Source organism: Lagopus muta, unplaced genomic scaffold (genome assembly GCF_023343835.1).
Source record: "Lagopus muta isolate bLagMut1 unplaced genomic scaffold, bLagMut1 primary scaffold_188, whole genome shotgun sequence".
NCBI lineage: Eukaryota > Metazoa > Chordata > Aves > Galliformes > Phasianidae > Lagopus > Lagopus muta.
Genome location: NW_026040231.1, coordinates 1981 through 29252, shown reverse-complemented (window position 1 = coordinate 29252; position 27272 = coordinate 1981). Strand labels below are relative to the sequence as shown.

Here is a 27272-nt window from a genome sequence, read left to right as displayed (position 1 = left end):
CCCCCCCCCCCCCCCCCCCCCCCAGGTCCTCCAATGGCCGTCGCACCGCGGCCGCCTCCAGGCGCTGCTGCCGGCACCCAGCGCTGACCCGGAAGTGGAGTCACGTGACCTGGACGGAGGATCACGTGACCTGGAGGAAGGGTCACCTGACCCGGGCCCGGCCCTCTGCGTCACCTTTGACCCCTGGGGATCCCGGCTGGCCGTGGGGCATCATGGGGGAGTCAGCGCCGTGCATCGGGCGCCGTGGGGTGAGCGCCTCTGGGGGGCGCTGTGGGGCGCTATGGGCTCTATGGGGCTCTGTGGGTTCTATGGGTCTCTATGGGGCTCGATGGGTTTCTATGGGGCTCTACGGGTCTCTATGGGTTTCTATGGGGCTCTATAGGACTTTGTGTGTTTCTATGGGTCTCTATGGGCCTCTATGGGGCTCTATGGATCTCTATGGGTCTCTATGGGTCTCTGTGGGTCTCTGTGGGTCTCTATGGGTCTCTATGGGGCTCTATGGGGCTCTGTGAGTCTCTATGGGGTCTCTATGGGGCTTTAAGGGTCTCTATGGATCTCTATGGGGCTCAGTGGGGCTCTATGGGTCTCTATGGGGCTCTGTGGGTCTCTATGGGGTCTCTATGGGTCTCTATGAGTCTCTATGGGTCTCTATGGGTCTCTATGGGTCTCTCTATGGGGTCCCTATGGGTCTCTATGGGCTCTATGGGTCTCTATGGATCTCTATGGGGTTCAGTGGGGCTCTATGGGTCTCTATGGGTCTCTGTGGGTCTCTATGGGGCTTTATGGGGCTCTATGGGGCTCTGTGGCATCTCTATGGGTCTCTATGGGGTCTCTATGGGGCTCTGTGGCATCTCTATGGGTCTCTATGGGGTCTCTATGGGGCTCTATGGCATCTCTATGGGTCTCTATGGGGTCTCTATGGGTCTCTGTGGGTCTCTGTGGGTCTCTATGGGGCTTTATGGGACTCTATGGGGCTCTATGGCATCTCTATGGCATCTCTATGGGGTCTCTATGGGTCTCTATGTGGTCTCTATGGGGCTCTATAGGACTCTGTGGGGTTCTATGGGTCTCTATGGGCCTCTATGGGGCTCTATGGGGCTCTGTGGGTCCTTATGGGTCCGTATGTGTATCATTGTGTCCCCATTGTAACCATTATCCCCATTAATCACCCCCATTAATTACCCCGTTAATTAACCCCATTAATCACCCCCATAATCATCCCCATTAATCACCCCCATTAATCACCCCCATTAATTACCCCGTTAATTATCCCTATTAATCACCCCCATTATTCACCCCCATTATTCTCCCCCATTAATCACCCCCATTAATCACCCCCATTAATTACCCCGTTAATTACCCCCATTACCCCCCCCCCATTCATTTCCCTCCAGGCTCCGCCCCCCAGCTCTGCCGCTCCAACGGACCAATCACGTGCCTGGCCTGGGTGGGCGGGGCGGTGCTGGCGGGGGCGGGGCCTGACGGCGTCCTATGGGGATGGGAGCTGCCCGGCCCCGCCCACCTCAAGCCCCGCCTACTCTGGAACCGGCCAATGGGGAGAGGCGAGGTGCTGGCGATGTCGGCCACAGCCAATGGGATCGCGGTCAGCACGGGTAGGGGCGGGGCTAAGGGCGCTATGGGGATCTAGGGGGCTCTATGGGGCTCTATGGGTCCCTATGGGTCTCTATGGGTCTCTATGGGGCTCTATGGGTCTCCATGGGTCCCTATGGGTCTCTATGGGTCTCTATGGGGCTCTATGGGTCTCCATGGGTCCCTATGGGTCTCTATGGGGTCTCTATGGGGCTCTATGGGTCTCCATGGGTCCCTATGGGTCTCTATGGGTCTCTATGGGTCTCTATGGGTCTCTATGGGTCTCTATGGGGTCTCTATGACTCTCTATGGGTCTCTATGGGTCTCTATGGGGTCTCTATGACTCTCTATGGGTCTCTATGGGTCTCTATGGGTCCCTATGGGTCCCTATGGGGCTCTATGGGTTTCTATGGGGCTCAATGTTTTCTATGAGGCTGTATGAGTTCTGTGGGTCTCTGTGGGTCTCTATGGGGATCTATGGGTCCTTATGGGTCCCTATGGCTCCCTATGGGTCTCTATGGGCTCCCTATGGGGCTCTATGGGGGCTCTATGGGTCCCTATGGGGCTCTATGGGTCCCTATGGGGCTCTATGGGTTTCTATGGGGCTCAATGGTTTCTATGGGGCTGTATGAGTTCTGTGGGTCCCTATGGGTTCTATGGGGTCCCTATGGGTCCTTATGGGTCCCTGTGGGTCCCTATGGGTCCCTATGGGTCTCTATGAGTTGCTATGGGTCCCTATGGGTCCCTATGGGTTCTATGGGTCCCTATGGGTCCCTATGGGTCCCCGTGGGTCCCTATGGGTCCCTATGGGTTCCCTATGGGTCTCTATGGGCTCCCTATGGGTCCCTATGGGTCCCTATGGGTTCCCTATGGGTTCTATGGGGCTCTATGTGTACCTATTGTGTCCCTGTGGGGTCCATATGGGTCGCTATGGGTCCCTATGGGGTCTATGGGGTCCCTATGGATCCCTATGGGTTCTATGGGGTCTCTATGGGTCCCTATGTGTTCTATGGGTCTCTATGGGTCTCTATGGGCTCCCTATGGGTCCCTATGGGTCCTTGAGGGTCCCTATGGGTCCCTATGGGTCCTTGTGGGCCCCTATGGGTCCTTATGGGTCCCTATGGGTCCCTATGGGTCCCTATGGATTCTATGGGGTCCCTATGGGTCCCTATGGGCTCCCTATAGGTTCTATGGGGTCTCTATGGGTCCCTATGGGTCCCTATGGGTCTCTATGAGTTGCTATGGGTCCCTATGGGTCCCTATGGGTTCTATGGGTCCCTATGGGTCCCTATAGGTCCCTATGGGTCCCTATGTGTTCTATGGATTCTATGGGCTCCCTATGGGTCCCTATGGGTTCTATGGGTCCCTTTGGTCCCTATGTGTTCTATGGGCTCCCTATGGGTCCCTATGGGCCCCTATGGGTCCCTATGGATTCTATGGGTCCCTATGGGTCGCTATGGGTCCCTATGGGTTCTATGGGGCTCTATGGGTCCCTATGGGCTCCCTATGGGGTCTATGGGGTCCCTATGGGTCCCTATGGGTCCTTGAGGGTCTCTATGGGTCCCTATGGGTCCCTATGGGTCCCTATGGGTCTCTATGGGTCTCTATGGGGCTCTATGGGGTCTCTATGGGTCTCTATGGGGCTCTATGAGTTGCTATGGGTCCCTATGGGTCCCTATGGGTCCCTATGGGCTCCCTATGGGTCCCTATGGGTCCCTATGGGTTCTATGGGTCCCTATGTGTCCCTATGGGTTCTATGGGTCCCTATGGGCTCCCTATGGGTCCCTATGGGTTCTATGGGTCCCTATGTGTCCCTATGGGTTCTATGGGTCCCTATGGGTCCCTATGGGTCCCTATGGGTTCTATGGGTCCCTGTTCCTCACCCTCCCTTCCCACAGAGGACGGGGCGCTGCTGCTGTTCCCCCTGCAGGCCCTGCTGCCCCACAGCTCTATGGGGCCAGAGGGGGGGGGGGCACCTTCTGTACCCCCACCTCGGCCCCACGGCGGCTCTCAGCTTCTGCCCCACGGAGACTCAGCTGGCGACGGGGGGCCGGGATCGGGTATGGGGGATCTATGGGGCTGAGGGCTCTATGGGGCTCTGTGGGGGGCTGTGGGGCAGTGTGTGTCCTTATGGGGCTCTATGGGGTCTCTATGGGATTTCTGTGGGGTCTCTATGGGTCACTATGGGGCCCTATGGTTTCTATAGGGGCTCTATGGGTTTCTATGGGGTCTCTATGGGGCTCTATGGGTCACTATGGGTCTCTATGGGTTTCTATGGGGTCTCTATGGGTCTCCGTGGGGCTCTATGGGTCTCTATGGGGCATAATTGGTGTCTATGGGGTCTCTGTGGGTCTCTATGGGGCTCTGTGGGTCTCTATGAGTCTCTGTGGGTCTCTATGGGCCTCTATGGGTTTCTATGGGGTCTGTATGGGGTTCGGGGGGGTTGGCGGGGGGGTTCTATGGGGCACCGTGGGCTCTGTGGGGCTCTGTGGGGGGCTGTGGGGCTCTGTGGGGTTTCTATGGGTCTCTGTTGGGCTCTATGGGTCTCTATGGGGCTCAGTTGGGCTCTATGGGTCTCTATGGGGCTCAATTGGTCTCTATGAGGTCTCTATGGGGCTCTATGGGTCCCTATGGGGCTCTGTGCGGCTCTATGGGTTTCTATGGGGTCTTTACGGGTCTCTATGGGGTCTCTATGGGGCTCTATGGGGTCTCTATGGGGCTCTATGGGTCTCAATGGGTCTCTATGGGTCTCTGTGGGTCTCCATGGGGCTCTGGTAGGTCTCCATGGGGTTCAATTGGTGTCTATGGGGCTGAGGGCTCTATGGGGCTCTGTGGGGGGCTGTGGGGCAGTGTGCGTCCTTATGGGGCTCTAGGGGGTCTCTATGGGATTTCTGTGGGGTCTCTATGGGGCTCTATGGGTCACTATGGGGTCTCCATGGGTCTCAATGGGTTTCTATGGGGTCTCTATGGGGTCTCTATGGGTCACTATGGGGCCCTATGGGATCTCTATGGGGTCTCTATGGGTGTCTATGGGTCTCTGTGGGTCTCCATGGGACTCTATGGGTCCTTATGGGTCTCTATGGGGCTCTATGGGTTTCTGTGGGGTCTCTATGGGGTCTCTATGGGGCTCTATGGTTTCTATAGGGGCTCTATGGGTCTCTATAGGGGCTCTATGTGTTACTATGGGTCTCTATGGGCTTCTATGGGGGCTCTATGGGTCTCTATGGGGTCTCTATGGGTCTCTATGGGTCTCTATGGGGCTCTTTGGGTCTCTATTGGTCTCTATGGGTCTCTATGGGGTTCTATGGGGTCTCTATGGGTCTCTATGGGGCTCTATGGGGTCTCTATGGGTCTCTATGGGGCTCAATAGGTGTCTATGGGGTCTCTATGGGTCTCTGTGGGTCTCTATGGGTCTCTATGGGTCTCTGTGGGTCTCTATGGGGTTCTATGGGGTCTCTATGGGTCTCTATGGGTCTCTATGGGTCCCTATGGGGTCTCTATGGGGCTCTATGGGTTTCTATGGGGTCTCTATGGGGTTTGGGGGGGTTGGGGGTGTGGTTCTATGGGGCTGAGGGCTCCTATGGGGCACCGTGGGCTCTGTGGGGCTCTGTGGGGGGCTGTGGGTCTCTATGGGTCCTTATGGGTCTCCATGGGGCTCAATGGGGTTCTATGGGGTCTCTATTTGTCTCTATCGATCTCTATGGGGTCTCTATGGGTCTCTGTGGGTCTCTGCGGGGCTCTATGGGTCACTATGGGGCATAATTCGTCTCTATGGGTCTCCATGGGTCTCCATGGGTCTCTATGGGTCTCCATGGGTCTCCATGGGTCTCTATGGGTCTCCATGGGTCTCTATGGGGCTCAATTGGTGTCTATGGGTCTCTATGGGATATCTATGGGGTCTCTATGAGTGTCTATGGGTCTCTATGGGACTCTATGGGTCTCTATGGGTCTCTATGGGGCCCTATGGTTTCTATAGGGGCTCTATGGGTTTCTATGGGGTATCTATGGGGTTCAGGGGGTTTGGGGGGCAGTGTTCTATGGGGCGCCGTGGGCTCTGTGGGGCTCTGTGGGGGGCTGTGGGTCTCTATGGGGCTCTATGGGTCCCTATGGGGCTCTATGGGGCTCTATGGGTCTCTATGGGGCATAATTGGTGTCTATGGGGTGTCTGTGGGTCTCTATGGGGCTCTATGGGTTTCTGTGGGGTCTCTATGGGGCTCTATGGTTTCTATAGGGGCTCTATGGGTCTCTATGGGGTCTCTATGGGTCACTATGGTGCCCTATGGGATATCTGTGGGGTCTCTATGAGTGTCTATGGGTCTCTATGGGGCCCTATGGTTTCTATAGGGGCTCTATGGGTTTCTATGGGGTTTCTATGGGGTCTCTATGGGGCTCTATGGGTTTCTATGGGGTCTCTATGGGGCTCTATGGGTTTCTATGGGGTTTCTATGGGGTCTCTATGGGGCTCTATGGGGTTCTATGGGATCTCTATAGGTCTCTATGGGTCTCTATAGGGTCTCTATGGGTCTCTATGGGTCTCTATGGGGCTCTATGTGTCTCTATAGGTCTCTATGGGTCTCTATAGGGTCTCTATGGGTCTCTATGGGTCTCTATGGGGCTCTATGTGTCTCTATGGGTCTCTATGGGTCTCTATAGGGTCTCTATGGGTCTCTATGGGTCTCTATAGGTCTCTATGGGTCTCTATAGGGTCTCTATGGGTCTCTATGGGGCTCTATGGGGCTCAATTGGTGTCTATGGGTCTCTACGGGGCTCTATGGGTCCCTATGGGGTCTCTATGGGGCTCTATGGGTTTCTATGGGGTCTCTATGGGGTTTGGGGGGTTGGGGGTGTGGTTCTATGGGGCTGAGGGCTCCTATGGGGCACCGTGGGCTCTGTGGGGCTCTGTGGGGGGCTGTGGGGCAGTGTGGGTCCTTATGGGTCTCCATGCGGCTCAATGGGTTTCTATGGCGTCTCTATGGGGCTCTATGGGTCACTATGGGTCTCTATGGGGCATAATTGGTGTCTATTGGGTCTCTGTGGGGCTCTGTGGGTCTCCATGGGTCTCTATGGGGTCTCAATGGGGCTCTGTGGGTCTCTATGGGTCTCTATGGGTTTCTATGGGGTCTGTATGGGGTTCGGGGGGGTTGGCGGGGGGGTTCTATGGGGCACCGTGGGCTCTGTGGGGCTCTATGGGGTCTCTATGGGTCTCTGTTGGGCTCTATGGGTCTCTATGGGGCTCTGGGGGGTCTCTATGGGTCTCTATGGGGTCTCTATGGGGCTCTATGGGGTCTCTATGGGGCTCTATGGGTCCCTATGGGGCTCTGTGCGGCTCTACGGGTCTCTATGGGTCTCTATGGGGTCTCTATGGGGTCTCTATGGGGCTCTATGGGTCTCAATGGGTCTCAATGTGGCTCTGTGGGTCTCTATGGGTCTCTATGGGTCTCTATGGGTCTCCATGGGGCTCTGGTAGGTCTCCGTAGGGTTCAATTGGTGTCTATGGGGCTGAGGGCTCTATGGGGCTCTGTGGGGGGCTGTGGGGCAGTGTGCGTCCTTATGGGGCTCTATGGGGTCTCTATGGGATTTCTGTGGGGTCTCTATGGGGCTCTATGGGTCACTATGGGACTCTATGGGGCTCAATGGGTCTCTATGGGTCTCCATGGGTCTCTATGGGTTCGCTATGGGGTCTCTATGGGTCTCTATGGGCCTCTATGGGGCCATATGGGATATCTATGGGGTCTCTATGGGTGTCTATGGGTCTCTGTGGGTCTCCATGGGACTCTATGGGTCTCTATGGGGCCCTATGGGGCTCTATGGGGTCTCTATGGGGTCTCTATGGGGCTCTATGGTTTCTATAGGGTCTCTATGGGTTTCTATGGGGTCTCTATGGGGTTCAGGGCGGTTGGGGGGCGGTGTTCTATGGGGCGCCGTGGGCTCTGTGGGGCTCTGTGGGGGTTGTGGGTCTCTATGGGTCCTTATGGGTCTCCATGGGGCTCAATGGGTTTCTATGGGGTCTCTATGGGGCTCTATGGGTTACTATGGGGCTCTATGGGTCTCTATGGGGCATAATTGGTGTCTATGGGGTCTCTGTGGGTCTCTATGGGGCTCTATGGGTCTCTATGGGGTCTCTATGGGTCCTTATGGGTCTCCATGGGGCTCAATGGGTTTCTATGGGGTCTCTATGGGGCTCTATGGGTCTCTATGGGACTCCGTGGGGCTCTATGGGTCCCTATGGGGCATAATTGGTCTCTATGGGGTCTCTGTGGGTCTCTGTGCGGCTCTATGGGTTTCTATGGGGTCTCTATGGGGTTTGGGGGGGTTGGGGGTGTGGTTCTATGGGGCTGAGGGCTCCTATGGGGCGCCGTGGGCTCTGTGGGGCTCTGTGGGGGGCTGTGGGTCTCTATGGGTCCTTATGGGTCTCCATGGGGCTCAATGGGTCTCTATGGGGCTCAATTGGTCTCTATGGGGCTCTATGGGGCTCTGTGCAGCTCTATGGGTTTCTATGGGGTCTCTACGGGTCTCTATGGGATTTCTGTGGGGTCTCTATGGGGCTCTGTGGGTCACTATGGGGCCCTATGGGGCTCAGTGGGTCTCCCTGGGTCTCTATGGGTCACTATGGGGCCCTATGGGATATCTATGGGGTCTCTATGAGTGTCTATGGGTCTCCGTGGGTCTCCATGGGACTCTATGGGTCTCTATGGGGCCCTATGGTTTCTATAGGGGCTCTATGGGTTTCTATGGGGTATCTATGGGGCTCTATGGGTTACTATGGGGCTCTATGGGTCACTATGGGGCCCTATGGGGCTCAATGGGTCTCCCTGGGTCTCTATGGGGTCTCTATGGGTCTCTATGGGGTCTCTATGGGTGTCTATGGGTCTCTGTGGGGTCTCAATGGGGCTCTGTGGGTCTCTATGGGTCTCTATGGGTTTCTATGGGGTCTGTATGGGGTTTGGGGGGGTTGGCGGGGGGGTTCTATGGGGCACCGTGGGCTCTGTGGGGCTCTGTGGGGCTCTGGGGGGTCTCTATGGGTCTCTATGGGTCTCCATGGGGCTCTGGGGGGTCTCTATGGGGCTCAATTGGTCTCTATGAGGTCTCTATGGGGCTCTATGGGTCCCTATGGGGCTCTGTGCGGCTCTATGGGTTTCTATGGGGTCTTTACGGGTCTCTATGGGGTCTCTATGGGGCTCTATGGGGTCTCTATGGGGCTCTATGGGTCTCAATGGGTCTCTATGGGTCTCTGTGGGTCTCCATGGGGCTCTGGTAGGTCTCCATGGGGTTCAATTGGTGTCTATGGGGCTGAGGGCTCTATGGGGCTCTGTGGGGGGCTGTGGGGCAGTGTGCGTCCTTATGGGGCTCTATGGGGTCTCTATGGGATTTCAATGGGGTCTCTATGGGGCTCTATGGGTCACTATGGGGCCCTATGGGGCTCAATGGGTCTCCCTGGGTCTCTATGGGGTCTCTATGAGTGTCTATGGGTCTCCGTGGGTCTCCATGGGACTCTATGGGTCTCTATGGGGCCCTATGGTTTCTATAGGGGCTCTATGGGTTTCTATGGGGTATCTATGGGGCTCTATGGGTTACTATGGGGCTCTATGGGGTTCTATGGGGTCTCTGTGGGTCTCTATGGGGCTCTATGGGGCTCTATGGGGTCTCTATGGGGTTTGGGGGGGTTGGGGGTGTGGTTCTATGGGGCTGAGGGCTCCTATGGGGCACCGTGGGCTCTGTGGGGCTCTGTGGGGCTCTGTGGGGGCTGTGGGGCAGTGTGGGTCCTTATGGGTCTCCATGGGGCTCAATAGGTTTCTGTGGGGTCTCTATGGGGTTCTATAGGGTCTCTATGGGTCTCTATCGGTCTCTATGGGTCTCTATGGGATCTCTATGGGTCTCTATGGGTCTCTATGGGGTTCTATGGGGCTCAATAGGTCTCTATGGGGTCTCTATGGGTCTCTATGGGTTTCTATGGGTCTCCATGGGTCTCTATGGGGTCTCAATGGGGCTCTGTGGGTCTCTATGGGTCTCTATGGGTTTCTATGGGGTCTGTATGGAATTCAGGGGGGTTGGGGGGCGGTGTTCTATGGGGCGCCGTGGGCTCTGTGGGGCTCTGTGGGGGGCTGTATGTCTCTATGGGTCCTTATGGGTCTCCATGGGGCTCAATGGGTTTCTATGGGTCTCCGTGGGGCTCTATGGGTCTCTATGGGGCATAATTGGTGTCTATGGGGTCTCTGTGGGTCTCTATGGGGCTCAATGGGTCTCTATGGGGCTCTATGGGGCTCTATGGGTCCCTATGGGGTCTCTATGGGGCTCTATGGGTTTCTATGGGGTCTCTATGGGGCTCTATGGGTCCCTATGGGGTCTCTATGGGGCTCTATGGGTTTCTATGGGGTCTCTATGGGGTTTGGGGGGGTTGGGGGTGTGGTTCTATGGGGCTGAGGGCTCCTATGGGGCACCGTGGGCTCTGTGGGGCTCTGGGGGGGGCTGTGGGGCAGTGTGGGTCCCTATGGGTCTCCATGGGGCTCAATAGGTTTCTGTGGGGTCTCTATGGGGCTCTATGGGTCACTATGGGTCTCTATGGGGTTCTATGGGGTCTCTATGGGGCTCTATGGGGTCTCTATGGGTCTCTATGGGTCTCTATGGGTCTCTATGGGGCTCTATGGTGCTCTATGGGTCTCTATGGGTCTCTATGGGGCTCAGTAGGTCTCTATGGGTCTCTATGGGTCTCTATGGGTCTCTATGGGGTTTCTATGGGCTCTATGGGTCGCTATGGGGTCCCTATGGGGCTGACCCCTTTGCTATGGGTCAGGCCGTGGCGGTGTGGGGCGCATCGGGCGCCGCTATGGGGCAGCAGCTGCGGCGATGGGAGAACGCCCACAAGGAGTGGGTCTGCGCTGTGGGGTGGGCAGGAGGCCTGCTGGTAAGTGTGGGGCGCTGAGGGGATCTATGGGTCCCTATGGGTCTCTATGGGTCTCTATGGGTCCCTATGGGTCTTTATGGGTGTCTGTGGGTCGCTATGGGTCCCTATGGTTCCCTATGGTTCCCTATGGGTTCCTATGGGTCCCGATGAGTCCCTGTGTGTCCCTATGGGTCGCTATGGGTCATTATGGGTCGCTATGGGTCTCTGTGGGGTCTCCATGAGTTGCTATGGGTCCCTATGGGTCTCTATGGGTCGCTATGGGTCCCTATGGGTCTCTATGGGGTCTCTATGAGTTGCTACGGGTCGCTATGGGTCCCTGTATGTCCCTATGGGTCGCTATGGGTCTCTATGTGTCGCTATGGTCCCTATGGGTCCCTATGGGTCGCTATGGGTCCCTATGGGTCCCTATGGGTCCCTATGGGTCCCTATGGGTCACTATGGGTCACTATGGGTCACTATGGGTCACTATGGGTCCCTATGAGTCTCTATGGGTCCCTATGGGTCCCTATGGGTCCCTATGGGTCGCTATGGGTCCCTATGGGTCCCTATGGGTCGCTATGGGTCGCTATGGGTCACTATGGGTCCCTATGGGCCTCTATGGATCTCTATGGGTCTCTATGGGTCCCTATGGGCCTCTATGGGTCTCTATGGGTCCCTATGGGTCGCTATGGGTCCCTATGGGTCCCTATGGGTCTCTATGGGTCCCTATGGGTCTCTATGGGTCTCTATGGGTCCCTATGGGTCTCTATGGGTCCCTATGGGTCCCTATGGGTCTCTTTGGGTCTCTATGGGTCTTTATGGGTCCCTATGGGCCTCTATGGGTCTCTATGGGTCCCTATGGGTCGCTATGGGTCCCTATGGGTCCCTATGGGTTTCTATGGGTCGCTATGGGTCGCTATGGGTCCCTATGGGTTCCTATCGGTCCCTATGGGTCCCTATGGGTCGCTATGGGTCCCTATGGGTCCCTATGGGTCCCTATGGTTCCCTATGGGCCTCTATGGGTCGCTATGGGTCGCTATGGGTCCCTATGGGTCTCTATGGGTCCCTATGGGTCGCTATGGGTCTCTATGGGTCCCGATGGGTCCCTATGGGTCGCTATGGGTCGCTATGGGTCCCTATGTGTCACTATGGTTCCCTATGGTTCCCTATGGGTCCCTATGGGTCCCTGTGTGTCCCTATGTATCGCTATGGGTCCCTATGGGTCGCTATGGCTCCCTATGGGTCGCTATGGGTCCCTATGGTTCCCTATGGGTCCCTATGAGTCTCTATGGGTCGCTATGGGTCGCTATGGGTCCCTATGGGTCCCTATGGGCCTCTATGGGTCTCTATGGGTCTCTATGGGTCCCTATGGGTTGCAATGGGCCACTATGGGTCCCTATGGGTCTCAGTGGGTCCCTATGGTTCCCTATGGGTCGCTATGGGTCCCTATGGGTCCCTGTGTGTCCCTATGTATCGCTATGGGTTGCTATGGGTCCCTATGGGTCGCTATGGGTCTCTATGGGTCGCTATGGGTCCCTATGGGTCGCTATGGGTCCCTATAGGTCCCTATGGGTCTCTATGGGTTCCTATGGGTCGCTATGGGTCCCTATGGGTCCCTACGGGTCGCTATGGGTCCCTATGGGTCCCTATGGGTCGCTATGGGTCGCTATGGGTCCCTATGGGTCCCTATGGGTCGCTATGGGTCGCTATGGGTCGCTATGGTTCCCTATGGGTCCCTATGGGTCGCTATGTGTCCCTATGGGTCCCTATGGGTCCCTATGGGTCCCTATGGGTCTCTATGGGTCGCTATGGGTCCCTATGGGTCCCTATGGGTCTCTATGGGTCGCTATGGGTCCCTGTGTGTCCCTATGGGTCCCTATGGGTCGCTATGGGTCCCTATGGGTCGCTATGGGTCGCTATGGTTCCCTATGGGTCCCTATGGGTCCCTATGGTTCCCTACGGGTCTCTATGGGTCCCTATGGGTCCCTATGGGTCGCTATGGGTCCCTATGGGTCCCTATGGGTCGCTATGGGTCGCTATGGGTCGCTATGGGTCGCTATGGGTCGCTATGGGTCCCTATGGGTCTCTATGGGTCCCTATGGGTCGCTATGGGTCACTATGGGTCGCTATGGGGTCTCTATGAGTTGCTATGGGTCTCTATGGGTCCCAATGGGTCCCTATGGGTCTCTATGGGTTCCTATGGGTCGCTATGGGTCGCAATGGGTCCCTATGGGTCGCTATGGGTCCGTATGGTTCCCTATGGTTCCCTATGGGTTGCTATGGGTCGCTAAGGGTGTCTATGGGGTCTCTATGAGTTGCTATGGGTCCTTGTGTGTCCCTATGTGTCCCTATGTGTCCCTATGGTTCCCTATGGTTCTCTATGGGTCTCTATGGGTCGCAATGGGTCCCTATGGGTCCCTATGGGTCTCTATGGCTCCCTATGGCTCCCTATGGTTCACTATGGGTCGCTATGGGTCGCTATGGGTCTCTATGGGGTCTCTATGGGTCGCTACGGGTCCCTATGGGTCCCAATGGGTTTCTATGGTTCCCTATGGGTCTCTATGGGTCCCAAAGGGTCTCTATGGGTCTCTATGGGTCGCAATGGGTCCGTATGGTTCCCTATGGTTCCCTACGGGTTGCTATGGGTCCCTATGTGTCGCTATGGGTCTCTATGGGGTCTCTATGACTTGCTATGGGTCCCTATGGGTCCCTGTGTGTCCCTATGGGTCCCTATGGGTCGCTATGGGTCCCTATGGGTCTCTATGGGTCGCTATGGTTCCCTATGGGTCCCTATGGGTCGCTATGGGTCGCTATGGGTCGCTATGGGTCTCTATGGGTCCCTATGGGTCCCTATGGGTCCCTATGGGTCGCTATGGGTCGCTATGGGTCCCTATGGGTCGCTATGGGTCGCTATGGGTCCCTATGGGTCTCTATGGGTCCCTATGGGTCCCTATGGGTCGCTATGGGTCCCTATGGGTCGCTATGGGTCGCTATGGGTCGCTATGGGTCGCTATGGGTCTCCATGGTTCCCTATGGGTCCCTATGGGTCTCTATGGGTCGCTATGGGTCCCTATGGGTCCCTATGGGTCGCTATGGGTCCCTATGGGTCGCTATGGGTCGCTATGGGTCGCTATGGTCCCTATGGGTCGCTATGGGTCCCTATGGGTCGCTATGGGTCGCTATGGGTCGCTATGGTCCCTATGGGTCGCTATGGGTCCCTATGGGTCGCTATGGGTCTCTATGGGTCCCTATGGGTCTCTATGGGTCGCTATGGGTCCCTATGGGTCCCTATGGGTCTCTATGGGTCTCTATGGGTCCCTATGGGTCGCTATGGGTCGCTATGGGTCGCTATGGGTCGCTATGGGTCGCTATGGGTCCCTATGGGTCCCTATGGGTCCCTATGGGTCCCTATGGGTCGCTATGGGTCGCTATGGGTCCCTATGGGTCGCTATGGGTCGCTATGGGTCCCTATGGGTCTCTATGGGTCCCTATGGGTCCCTATGGGTCGCTATGGGTCCCTATGGGTCGCTATGGGTCGCTATGGGTCGCTATGGGTCTCCATGGTTCCCTATGGGTCCCTATGGGTCTCTATGGGTCGCTATGGGTCCCTATGGGTCCCTATGGGTCGCTATGGGTCCCTATGGGTCGCTATGGGTCGCTATGGGTCGCTATGGTCCCTATGGGTCGCTATGGGTCCCTATGGGTCGCTATGGGTCGCTATGGGTCGCTATGGTCCCTATGGGTCGCTATGGGTCCCTATGGGTCGCTATGGGTCTCTATGGGTCCCTATGGGTCTCTATGGGTCCCTATGGGTCTCTATGGGTCGCTATGGGTCCCTATGGGTCCCTATGGGTCTCTATGGGTCTCTATGGGTCCCTATGGGTCGCTATGGGTCGCTATGGGTCGCTATGGGTTGCGCTGTGTCTGTGGCTCCCAGCTCTCCGGCTCAGCTGATGGGACGCTGCTGCTGTGGGACGTCGCTGTGGGGCAGCGGCTGCGGGAACTTGTGGGGCTGCAGGGCCCCCCCTGTGCTGTGGGGGGACACGTGAGTAGGGGGCTGGGGGGGCTGGGGGGGCTATGGGTGCTATGGGTGCTATGGGGTGCTATGGGGTGCTATGGGGTGCTATGGGTGCTATGGGGTGCAATGGGGTGCAATGGGGTGCTGTGGGGTGCTATGGGGTCTATGGGGTGCTATGGGGTGCTATGGGGTGCTATGGGGTGCTATGGGGTGCTATGGGGTCTATGGGGCGCTATGGGTGCTGTGGGGTGCTGTGGGGTGCTATGGGGCACTATGGGTGCTGTGGGGTGCTATGGGGTGCTATGGGGTGCTATGGGGTGCTATGGGGTGCTATGGGGTTATATGGGGCGCTATGGGGTGTGATGGCGTGCTATGGGGTGCTATGGGGTGCTATGGGTGCTATGGGGTGCTATGGGTGCTGTGGGGTGCTATGGGGTGCTATGGGGTTCTATGGGGCGCTATGGGTGCTATGGGGTGCTATGGGATGCTATGGGGTTCTATGGGGTGCTGTGGGGTGCTGTGGGGTGCTATGGGGTCTATGGGGTGCTTTGGGGTGCTATGGGGTGCTATGGGGTGCTATGGGTGCTATGGGGTGCTATAGGGTGCTATGGGGTGCTATGGGTGCTATGGGGTGCTATGGGGTGCTATGGGTGCTATGGGGTGCTATGGGGTGCTATGGGGTGCTGTGGGGTGCTGTGGGGTGCTATGGGGTCTATGGGGTGCTATGGGGTGCTATGAGGTGCTATGGGTTGCTATGGGGTGCTATGGCAGCTATGGGGTGCTGTGGGGTGCTGTGTGGTGCTATGGGGTTCTATGGGGCGCTATGGGTGCTGTGGGGTGCTATGGGGTGCTATGAGGTGCTATGGGTGCTATGGGGTGCTATGGGTGCTATGAGGTGCTATGGGTTGCTATGGGGTGCTATGGGGTGCTATGGGGTGCAATGGGGTGTTGTGGGGTGCTATGGGTGCTGTGGGGTTCTATGGGGCGCTATGGGGGCATATGGGGTGCTATGGGGTGCTATGGGGTGCTATGGGGTTCTATGGGGCGCTATGGGTGCTATGGGGTGCTATGGGTGCTATGGGGTGCTATGGGGTGCTGTGGGGTGCTATGGGGTTCTATGGGGCGCTATGGGTGCCATGGGGTGCTATGGGGTGCTATGGGGTGCTATGGGGTGCTATGGGTGCTATGGGGTGCTATGGGGTGTGTGGGGAGCTATGGGGTGCTATGGGTGCTATGGGGTGCTATGGGTGCTATGGGGTGCAATGGGGTTCTATGGGGCGCTATGGGGTGCTATGGAGTCTATGGAGTGCTATGGGGTGCTATGGGGTGCTGTGGGGTGCTATGGGGTGCTATGGGGTGCTATGGGGTCTATGGGGTGCTATGGGGTGCTATGGGGTGCTATGGGTGCTATGGGTGCTGTGGGGTGCTGTGGGGTGCTGTGGGGTGCTATGGGGTGCTATGGGTGCTATGGGGTCTGTGGGGTGCTATGGGCTGTGTGGGGAGCTATGGGTGCTATGGGGTGCTATGGGGTGCTATGGGTTGCTATGGGGTCTATGGGGTGCTATGGGGTGTTATGGGGTTCTGTGGGGTGCTATAGGATCTCTGGGGTCTGTGGGGTCTGTGGGGTGCTATGGGTGCTATGGGGTGCAATGGGGTTCTGTGGGGCGCTATGGGGTCTGTAGGGTGCCATGGGGTGCTATGGGGTGCGATAGGTGCTGTGGGGTGGTGTGGGGTGCTATGGGGTGCTATGGGGTCTATGGGGTGCTGTGGGGTGCTGTGGGGTCTATGGGGTTCTATGGCGACTGTGGGGTGCTATGGGGTGCTGTGGGCTTCTATGGGGTGCTATGGGTGCTATGGGGTGCTATGGGTGCTATGGAGTGCTATGGGGTGCTGTGGGGTGCTATGGAGTTCTATGGGGCGCTATGGGTGCTGTGGGGTGTTATGGGGTCTGTGGGGCGCTATGGAGTTCTATGGGGTGCTATGGGGTCTATGGGGTGCTATGGGGTGCTATGGGGTGCTATGGGGTGCTATGGGCTCTGTGGGGTGCTATGGGGTGCTATGGGGTCTATGGGATTCTATGGGGTGCTATGGGATGCTATGGGGTGCTATGGGGTGCTATGGGTGCTATGGGGTGCTATGGGGTGCTATGGGGTGCTATGGGGTGCTATGGGGTCTATGGGGCGCTATGGGTGCTGTGGGGTGCTGTGGGGTGCTATGGGGCACTATGGGTGCTGTGGGGTGCTATGGGGTGCTATGGGGTGCTATGGGGTGCTATGGGGCGCTATGGGGTGTGATGGGGTGCTATGGGGTGCTATGGGGTGCTATGGGGTGCTATGGGGCGCTATGGGGTGTGATGGGGTGCTATGGGGTGCTATGGGGTGCTATGGGGCGCTATGGGGTGTGATGGGGTGCTATGGGGTGCTATGGGGTGCTATGGGGCGCTATGGGGTGTGATGGGGTGCTATGGGGTGCTATGGGGCGCAATGGGGTGTGATGGGGTGCTATGGGGAGCTATGGGGTGCTATGGGGTGCTATAGGGGTCCATGGGATGCTATGGGGTGCTATGGGCTGCTATGGGGTGCTATGGGGTGCTATAGGGTGCTATGGGGTGTGTGGGGTGCTATGGGGTTCTATGGGGCGCTATGGGTGCTATGGGGTGCAATGGGTGCTATGGGGTGCTGTGGGGTGCTATGGGGTTCTATGGGGCGCTATGGGTGCTATGGGGTGCTGTGGGGTGCAATGGGGTGCTGTGGGGTGCTATGGGGTGCTATGGGGTGCTATGGGTGCTATGGGGTGCTATGGGTGCTATGGGGTCTGTGGGGTGTTATGGGGTCTGTGGGGTGCTATGGGGTGCTATGGCATGCTGTGGGGTGCTATGGGATGCTATGGGGTGCTATGGGGTGCTGTGGGGTGCTATGGGTGCTATGGGTGCTATGGGGTGCTATGGGGTGCTATGGGTTGCTATGGGTGCTATGGGGTTCTATGGGGCGCTATGGGTTCTATGGGGCGCTATGGGTGCTATGGGGCGCTATGGGTGCTATGGGGTTCTATGGGGCGCTATGGGTGCTATGGGGTGCTATGGGTGCTATGGGTTGCTATGGGTGCTATGGGGTTCTATGGGGCGCTATGGGTGCTATGGGGTGCTATGGGTGCTATAGGGTGCTATGGGGTGCTATGGGGTGCTATGGGGTCTATGGGGTGCTATGGGGTGCTATGGGGTTCTATGGGGCGCTATGGGTGCTATGGGGTGCTGTGGGGTGCAATGGGGTGCTGTGGGGTGCTATGGGGTGCTATGGGGTGCTATGGGTGCTATGGGGTGCTATGGGTGCTATGGGGTCTGTGGGGTGTTATGGGGTCTGTGGGGTGCTATGGGGTGCTATGGCATGCTGTGGGGTGCTATGGGATGCTATGGGGTGCTATGGGGTGCTGTGGGGTGCTATGGGTGCTATGGGTGCTATGGGGTGCTATGGGGTGCTATGGGTTGCTATGGGTGCTATGGGGTTCTATGGGGCGCTATGGGTTCTATGGGGCGCTATGGGTGCTATGGGGCGCTATGGGTGCTATGGGGTTCTATGGGGCGCTATGGGTGCTATGGGGTGCTATGGGTGCTATGGGTTGCTATGGGTACTATGGGGTTCTATGGGGCGCTATGGGTGCTATGGGGTGCTGTGGGGTGCTATGGGGAGCTATGGGGTGCTATGGGGTGCTATGGGGAGCTATGGCTGCTATGGGGCGCTATGGGTGCTATGGGGTGCAATGGGGCGCAATGGGGTTCTATGGAGTGCTATGGGGTGCTATGGGGTGCTATGGGGTGCTGTGGGGTGCTATGGGTGCTGTGGGGTGCTATGGGGTGCTATGGGGTGCTGTGGGGTGCTATGGGTGCTATGGGGTGCTATGGGGTGCTATGGGTGCTGTGGGTGCTATGGGGCGCTATGGGTGCTGTGGGTGCTATGGGGTGCTATGGGGTGCTATGGGTGCTATGGGGTGCTATGGGGTGCTATGGGGTGCTATGGGGTGCTATGGGTGCTGTGGGGTGCTATGGGGTGCTATGGGGTGCTGTGGGGTGCTATGGGTGCTATGGGGTGCTATGGGGTGCTATGGGTGCTGTGGGTGCTATGGGGTGCTATGGGTGCTGTGGGTGCTATGGGGCGCTATGGGTGCTGTGGGTGCTATGGGGTGCTATGGGGTGCTATGGGTGCTATGGGGTGCTATGGGGTTCTATGGGGTGGTATGGGGTGCTATGGGTGCTATGGGGTTCTATGAAGTGCTATGGGGTCTGTGGGGTGCTATGGGGTGCTATGGGGTGCTATGGGGTGCTATGGGGTGCTATGGGTGCTATAGGGTGCAGTGGGGTGCAATGGGGTGCCATGGGGTGCTATGGGGTGCTATGGGGTGCTATGGGGTGCTATGGGTGCTATGGGGTGCTATGGGGTCTATGGGGTGCTATGGGGTGCTATGGGGTGCTATGGGTGCTATGGGGTCTATGGGGTGCTATGGGGCGCTATGGGGTGCCATGGGTGCTATGGGGTCTATGGGGTGCTATGGGGTGCTGTGGGATGCTATGGGGTGGTATGGGGTGCTATGGGGTGCCATGGGTGCTATGGGGTCTATGGGTGCTATGGGGTGCTATGGGGTGCTATGGGGTGCCATGGGTGCTATGGGGTCTATGGGGTGCTATGGGGCGCTATGGGGTGCTATGGGGTTCTATGGGGTGCTATGGGGTGCTATGGGTGCTATGGGGTCTATGGGGTGCTGTGGGGTGCTATGGGGTTCTATGGGGCGCTATGGGGTGCTATGGGGTTCTATAAGGTGCTATGGGGTCTATGGGGTTCTATGGGGTTCTATGGGGTGCTATGGGGTGCTATGGGGTGCTATGGCTGCTATGGGGTGCTATGGGGTGCTATGGGGTCTATGGGGTGCTATGGGTGCTGTGGGATTCTATGGGGTCTATGGGGTGCTATGGCTGCTATGGGGTGCTATGGGTGCTATGGGGTGCTATGGGGTGCTATGGGTGCTATGGGGTGCTATGGGGTGCTATGGGTGCTATGGGGTGCTATGGGGTGCAATGGGGTGCTATGGGGTGCTATGGGTGCTATGGGGTGCTATGGGGTGCTGTGGGGTGCTGTGGGGTGCTATGGGGTGCTATAGGCTGCTATGGGGTGCTATGGGGTCTATGGGGTGCTATGGGGTGCTATGGGGTGCTATGGGTGCTCTGGGGTCTATGGGGTTCTATGGGGTTCTATGGGGCGCTATGGGTCGCTATGGGGCGCTATGGAAAGCTATGGGGTGCTATGGGGTGCTATGGGATTCTATGGGGCGCTATGGGGTGCTATGGGGTGCTATGGGTTGCTACGGGGTCTGTGGGTTGCTATGGGGTGCTATGGGGTGCTATAGGGATCTATGGGGTGCTATGGGGTGCTATGGGGTGCTATGGGGTGCTATGGGTGCTATGGGGTGCTATGGGGTGCTGTGGGGTGCTGTGGGGTGCTGTGGGGTTCTATGGGGTGCTATGGGGTGCTATGGGGTGCTATGGGTTGCTATGGGGTGCTATGGGGTGCTATGGGGTCTGTGGGGTGCTATGGGGTGCTGTGGGGTGCTATAGGGTGCTATGGGGTGCTATGGGGTGCTATGGGTGCTATGGGGCCTATGGGGTGCCATGGGGAGCTATGGGGTTCTATGGGGTGCTATGGGGCGCTATGGGTGCTGTGGGGTGCTATGGGGTGCTATGGGTGCTGTGGGTGCTATGGGGTGCTATGGGGCGCTATGGGTGCTGTGGGGTGCTATGGGGTGCTGTGGGGTGCTGTGGGGTGCTATGGGGTGCTATGGGTGCTATGGGGTGCTATGGGGCGCTATGGGTGCTGTGGGGTGCTATGGGGTGCTATGGGGTGCTATGGGGTGCTGTGGGGTGCTATGGGGCGCTATGGGTGCTGTGGGGTGCTATGGGGTGCTATGGGTGCTATGGGGTGCTATGGGGTGCTGTGGGGTGCTATGGGGTGCTATGGGTGCTATGGGTTGCTATGGGGTGCTATGGGGTGCTATGGGGTGCTATGGGGTGCTATGGGTGCTATGGGTGCTATGGGGTGCTGTGGGCTTCTATGGGGTGCTATGGGGTGCAATGGGGTGCTATGGGGTGCTATGGGGTGTGTGGGGTGCTATTGGGTGCTATGGGTCGCTATGGGTCTCTATGGGTGCCTATGGTTCCCTATGGGTCGCTATGGGTTGCTATGGGTCTCTATGGGTCCCTATGGGTCTCTATGGGTCTCTATGTGTCTCTATGGGGCACTGCAGGGCCGCTGGCTGCTGGCTGTGGGTCGCTATGGGTCTCTATGTGTTTCTATGGGTCGCTATGGGTCGCTATGGGTCTCTATGTGTTTCTATGGGTCGCTATGGGGCACCGCAGGGCCGCTGGCTGCTGGCCGTGGGGCGCTGTGGGTCGCTGTGGGTCTGGAGTCGCTGCGGCCGCCCCCAAAGCCGCCATCGCTGCCATCCTGGCTGCCCCACATCGGCCTCCATCGCCCCCCGAGGTGAGCCGCCGTTAATTAGTCATTAATTAATTAATCAATCCCGTTAATGAGCTCCTTAATGAGATGCTAATGAGCTCCTCATGAGGGCCTCATTAACGAAGGGCCGTTAATTAATTAATGAAGGGGCGCCGAGAGCCGCGGTGGCGGTGAGTGGGAGCGACGGGAGCACCGGGGTTTGGCACCCGACCGAGGTGATTAATTAGCGTTAATTAGCGTTAATTAGCATTAATTAGCGTTAATTAAGGGTTGGGTGGAGCGTGGGGGTTGGGGGAAGGGGGGTTAATTAGGGTTGGGGGTAATTAAGCGGCGGGTAATTAAGGGTAATTGAGGGCTGTTGGGTGGCGTCTCAGTCAGGTGGTTTAATTAGCGGTGATTAATTAATTAGGGGTGGGTTAATTAATGGAGGGGGTTAATGATTGGGGTGGGGGTCATTAAGAGGGGGGTGATTAGAGTGGGGGTAATTAAGAGGGGGCTAATTATGTGGTAATTAAGGTGATGTTAATTGGGGGTGGTGGCCTAATTAGCATTAATTAGCATTAATTAATTAATTAGGCAGGGAACGGTCTGATAAATGTATGGGGGGGATGGGGTAATTAAGAAGGGATTAATTGTTAATTAAGATGATGTTTATTGGGGGAGAGAGAACGATGGGGGTGGTGGCCTAATTAGCATTAATTAGCATTAATTAATTCATTAGGCAGGGTGGGATCGGGCTGATAATGAGAGGGGATGGGGTAATTAAGAGGGGGTAATTAAGTGTTAATTAAGATGGTGTTAATTGGGGGAGAGAGAGCGATGGGGTGGTGGCCTAATTAGCATTAATTAGCATTAATTAAGTAGGCAGGGAACGGGCTGATAAATGAATGGGGGGGTGTGAAATGGGGATGGGGTAATTAACAGGGGATTAATTAAGTGTTAATTAAGAAGATGTTAATTGGGGGAGAGAGAGCGATGGGGGTGGCGGCCCAATTAGCATTAATTAGCATTAATTAATTAATTAGGCAGGGTGGGAACGAGCTGATAATGAGAGGGGATGGGGTAATTAAGAGGGGGTAATTAAGTGTTAATTAAGATGGTGTTAATTGGGGGAGAGAGAGCAATGGGGTGGCGGCCCAATTAGCATTAATTAGCATTAATTAATTAGGCAGGGAACGGGCTGATAAAGGAATGGGGGTGTGTGAAATGGGGATGGGGTAATTAACAGGGGATTAATTAAGTGTTAATTAAGAAGATGTTAATTGGGGGAGAGAGAGCGATGGTAGGGTGTGGGGCTGCAATGAGGTTCATTAATTAGCAGTAATTAGTTAATTAGTGGGGGGTGAAAGGAGGGGATGGTGGCGAATGGGAGATGAATGGGAATTAATGGGGGTAATTAAGAGGGGGGTGATTAAGAGGGTAATTAAGAGGGGTTTAATTATGGGAGAGGGAATGATAAGAGGGCACGGGTGTGACGCTGCAATTAAGTGGATTAATTAGCATGAATTAATTAATGAGGGAGGGTGATTAATGAGAGGGAGGCCGGGGGTAATTGGGGATGGGGGGTAATTAGGAGGAGGTTAATTAAGAGGTAATTAAGGAGGGGTTAATTGGGGGCCAGAGGGCGAAGGGGGGATGGGGTGCTGGGACTGCAATTAGAGGTGTTAATTAGCATAAATTAGCATGAAGGAGTTAATTGGGGAGGGGAGGTGAGGAGGGGAGGAAGGGGAGGGGGGTAATTAATGAGGGGTAATTAATGGGGGGTAATTAGGGAGAATGAGGGGGGATTGTGGGAAATTTGGGAGAATTGTGGGAAATTTGAGGGAAATTTGGGGAAATTTGGGTGAAATTTGGGGGAATTGTGGGAAATATGGAAGAATTATGGGAAATTTGGGTGAAATTTTGGGAATGTGGAGGAAATTTGGGGGAATTGTGGGAGATTTGGGTGAAATCTGGGGGAATTATGGGAAATTTGGGGGAATTATGGGAAATTTGAGGGAATTGTGGGAATTTTGGGGGAATTGTGGGAAATTTGAGGGAAATTTGGGGAAATTTGGGTGAAATTTGGGTGGAATTGTGGGAAATTTGGGTGAAATTTTCTGGGAATTATGGGAAATTTGGGGGAATTGTGGGAAATTTGGAAGAATTATGGGAAATTTGGGTGAAATTTGGGGGATTTGGGGAAAATTTCTGGGAATTGTGGGAAATCTGGGTGGAATTGTGGGGAATTTGGGTGAAAGTTGGTGGAATTATCAGAAATTTGTGGGAATTGTGGGAAATTTGGGGGAATTTTGGGAAATTTGGGTGAAATTTGGGGGAATTGTGGGGGAATTATGGGAAATTTTGGTAAATGTGGTGGAATTATGGGAAAACATGGAGAAATTATGGGGGAATCATGGGAAATTTGGGTGAAATGTGGAGGAATTATGGGATTTTGGAAAAATTATGGGGGAATTGGGAGAAAATTGGGGAAATTATGGGAAATTTTGGGAATTGTGGGAAATTGGGGGGAATGGTGGGAAATCTGGGTGAATTTTGGGGGAATTGTGGGAAATTATGGGAAATTTGGTGAAAATTAAGGGAAATTTTGTTAAATATGGGGGAATCATGGGAAACTTGTGGGAATTATGGGAAATTTGAGGGAAATTTGGTGGAATTATGGGAAATTTAGGAGAAATTTGTGAGAATTATGGGATATTTAGGGAAATTTGGGGGAATTGTGGGAAATTTGAGTGAAATTATGGGGGAATTGTGGGGGAATTATGGGAAATGTTGGTAAATGTGGTGGAATTATGGAAAAATATTGGTAAATTATGGGGGAATTGTGGGAAATTTTGGTAAATACGGTGGAATTACAGGAAAACTTGGGGAAATCATGGGGGAATTACGGGAAATTTGGGATAATTTTGCGGAATTTGGGGAAAATTTGGTGAATTGTGGGAAATTTGGGTGAAATTTGGGGGTATTGCGTGAAATTTGGAAGAATTATGGGGGAAATTCAGGGGAATTATGGGATATTTGAGGGAATTGTGGTAATTTGGGTTGTGGGGGAATTACGGGAGATTTCGGGGAATTGTGGGAAATTTGGGGGAAATTTGGGAGAATTGTGGGGGAATTATGGGAAATTTGGGTAAGTTAAGGTGGAATTCTGGGTAACTTAGGGGGAATTTTGGAAATCTGTGGTAATTGTGAGGGAATTATGGGAAATGTGGTGGAATTATGGGGAAACATGGGGAAATTATGGGGGAATTGTGGGAAATTTGGGAGAAATTTGAGGGAATTGTTGGAAATTTGGGGGAATTGTGGGGGAAATATGGGAAATCTGGGGAAATTTGGGGGAATTCTGGGAAATTTGGAAGAACTATGGGAAATGTGGGGGGATTATGGGAAACCTGAGGGAATTATGGGAAATTCTGGGGAATTATGGGAAATTGGGGGGAATTATGTGGGAATTATGGGAAATTTGAGGAAAATTTGGGAGAATTGGGTGTAATTTGTGCAAATTATGGGGAATTAAGGGAAATTTGGGTGAAATGTGGTGGAATTATGGGAAATCTGGAGGAACTAAGGGGGAATTATCGGAAATTTGGGGGAGTTATGGTGGAATTATGGGAAATTTGGGTGAAATGTGGTGAAATTGTTGGAAGCGTGGGGAAATTATGAAGGAATTATGGGAAATTTGTGTGAAATTTGAGGAATTATGGGATATTTGGGGGAATCATGGGAAATTTTTATTAAATTCAGGGGAATTGTGGGAAATTTGGGGGAATTATGGGAAATTTGGGTGAAACTTCGGGGGTTTATGATAAATTTGGGGGAAATTTGCGAGAATTATTGGAAAACGGGGAAATTTGGGGAATTATGGGAAATTTGGGTAAAATCTGTGGACTTGTGGGATATTTTTGGGGGATTTATGGGGGAATTGTGGGAAATTTGGGGGAATCATGGGAAATTTGTATGAAAGTTGGGGGAATTGTGGGAAATTTGGGGGAAATTGGGGGAATTATGGAAATACTTGGGGAAATCTGGGGAATTATGGGGGAATTATTGGAAATCTGGCTGAAATGTGGTGGAATTATGGGAGATTTGTGGGAATTATGGGAAAATTTTGGGAAATTTAAGGGAAATTTGGGGAATTATGGTGGAATTATGGGAAATTTGGGGGAATTATGGGAAATTTTGGGAATTATGAGGTGGAATTATGGGAAATTTAGGGGAATCATGGGAAATTTGGGTGAAACTTGGGGGGTTTATGATAAATTTGGGAAAAATTGCAAGAATTATTGGAAAACTTGGGGAAATTTTGGGAATTATGGGAAATTTGGGTGAAATCTCTGGACTTATGGGATATTTGGGGGAATTATGGGAAAATTATGGGAAATTTGGGGGAAAAAATGGGGGAATCATGGGAAATTTTGATGAAAGTTGGGGGAATTGTGGGAAATTTGGGGGGAATTATGAGAGAATGATGGAAATATTTGGGGAAATCTGGGGAAATATGGGGGAATCATGGGAAATTTGGCTGAAATGTGGTGGAATTATGGGAGATTTGTGGGAATTATGGGAAAATTTTGAGAAATTTAAGGGAATTTTGGGGAATTATGGTGGAATTATGAGACATTTGGTGGAATTATGGGAAATTTTGGGAATTATGAGGTGGAATTATGGGAAATTTGGGGGAGTCATGGGAAATTTGGGTGAAACTTGGGGGGTTTTATGATAAATTTGGGAAAATTTGCAAGAATTATTGGAAAACTTGGGGAAAATTTTGGGAATTATGGGAAATTTGGGGGAATTCTGGGGAATTTGGATAAAATTCGGGGGGAATTGTGGGAAATTTGAGGGAATTATGAGAAAATTAAGGGAAATTTCATGGAATTATGGGAAATTTTGGAGTTATTTGTGGGAATTATGGGTAATTTGGAAGAATTATGGGGCATTTTGGTGAAATGTGGTGAAATTATGGGAAATTTGGTGGCATGATGGGGGAATTATGGGAAATTTGGGTGAAATTTAGAAGAATTATGGGAAAACTTGTGGGAAATTAGGGGAATTATGGGAAATTTGGCTGAAATTTGGTGGAATTATGGGAAATTTGGGGGAATTCGAGAGAATTATGGGGAAATCTGGGGAATTGTGGGTTAATTATGGGAAATTTGGGGGAATTATGGGAAATTTGGATGAAATTCGGGGGAATTGTGGGAAATTTGAGGGAATTATGAGAAAATTAAGGGAAATTTCATGGAATTATGGGAAATTTTGGAGTTATTTGTGGTTGTTTGTTGTTGTTGTTTTGCAGGCCGCTGCCCCCCAAGTTGTGGGGTGGCACTCGGAGCAATGTGTGGGGCTGGGGGTCAGCGGGGGGGCAGGCGGTCAGCGTCAGCCGGGGGGGGGACGTCCGGCTATGGGAGAGTGGGTGAGATTTGGGGGGGGAATGGGGGGGGATGGGGGAAATGGGGGGAAATGGGGAGAAAATTGGAAATTTGGGGGGAAATTTGGGGGGAAATGGGGGGAAATGGGGGGGAAATTGGGGGGAAATGGGGAGGAAATGGGAAAAAATGGGGGAAATGGGGGAAAATGGGAAATTTGGGGGGAAATTGGGGGAAATTTGGGGGAAAATGGGGGAAATGGGGGGAAAATGGGGGAAATTGGGGAGAAATGGAGGGGAAAATGGGGGGGAAATGGGGCGAAATGGGAAAAAATGGGGGAAATTGGGGAAAATGAGGGAAATTGGGAAATTTGGGGGGAAATTGGGGGAAATTTGGGGGAAAAATGGGGGAAATGGGGGGAAATTGGGGGGAAATGGGGGGAAATGGGGGGGAAATTGGGGGGAAATGGGGGGAAAATGGGGGAAAATGGGGGGAATTGGGGAGAAATTGGGGGAAATTGGGGGAAATAGGTGGGAAATTGGGGAGGAAATGGGGGAAAAATGGGGGAAATTGGGGGGAAATGGGGGGAAAATGGGGGGAGAAATTGGGGAAATTGGGGGGAGATAGGGGGGAAATTGGGGGAAAATCCAGGGGATTTGGGGGAAACTGGGGGGAAATGGGGGAAATTGGGGAAATTGGGAAGAAAATGGAGGTAAAATGGGTAAAATTGGGCCAAAATGGGAAATTTGGGGAAAAATTGAGGGGGGAAATGGGGAAAATAAGGGAGAAATTGGGGGAGAAATGGGGGAAATGGGGGAGAAAATGGGGGGAAATGGGGGGAAATGGGGAAATTTGGGGGAAATTGGGGGGAAATTGGGGAAAATGGGGGAAATTGGTGGGAAATTGGGGGGGAA

At 54.3% G+C, this 27272-nt stretch overlaps 1 protein-coding gene across 1 annotated transcript in view; it reads left to right on the top strand.

The window, feature by feature from the left end:
- LOC125687748 (uncharacterized) overlaps positions 1-26405 on the top strand; it is a gene marked incomplete at its 3' end in the record, with an annotated part of 35905 nt that extends 9500 nt beyond the window's left edge. The window contains exons 3-10 of the mRNA XM_048933001.1: positions 26-248; positions 1395-1613; positions 3489-3650; positions 10382-10492; positions 14409-14516; positions 20778-21013; positions 21137-21204; positions 26289-26405. Of these exons, the coding sequence (XP_048788958.1) occupies positions 26-248; positions 1395-1613; positions 3489-3650; positions 10382-10492; positions 14409-14516; positions 20778-21013; positions 21137-21204; positions 26289-26405 (1244 nt within the window). The remainder of the gene's footprint in view (positions 1-25; positions 249-1394; positions 1614-3488; positions 3651-10381; positions 10493-14408; positions 14517-20777; positions 21014-21136; positions 21205-26288) is intronic.
- Positions 26406-27272: the final 867 nt, after the last annotated feature.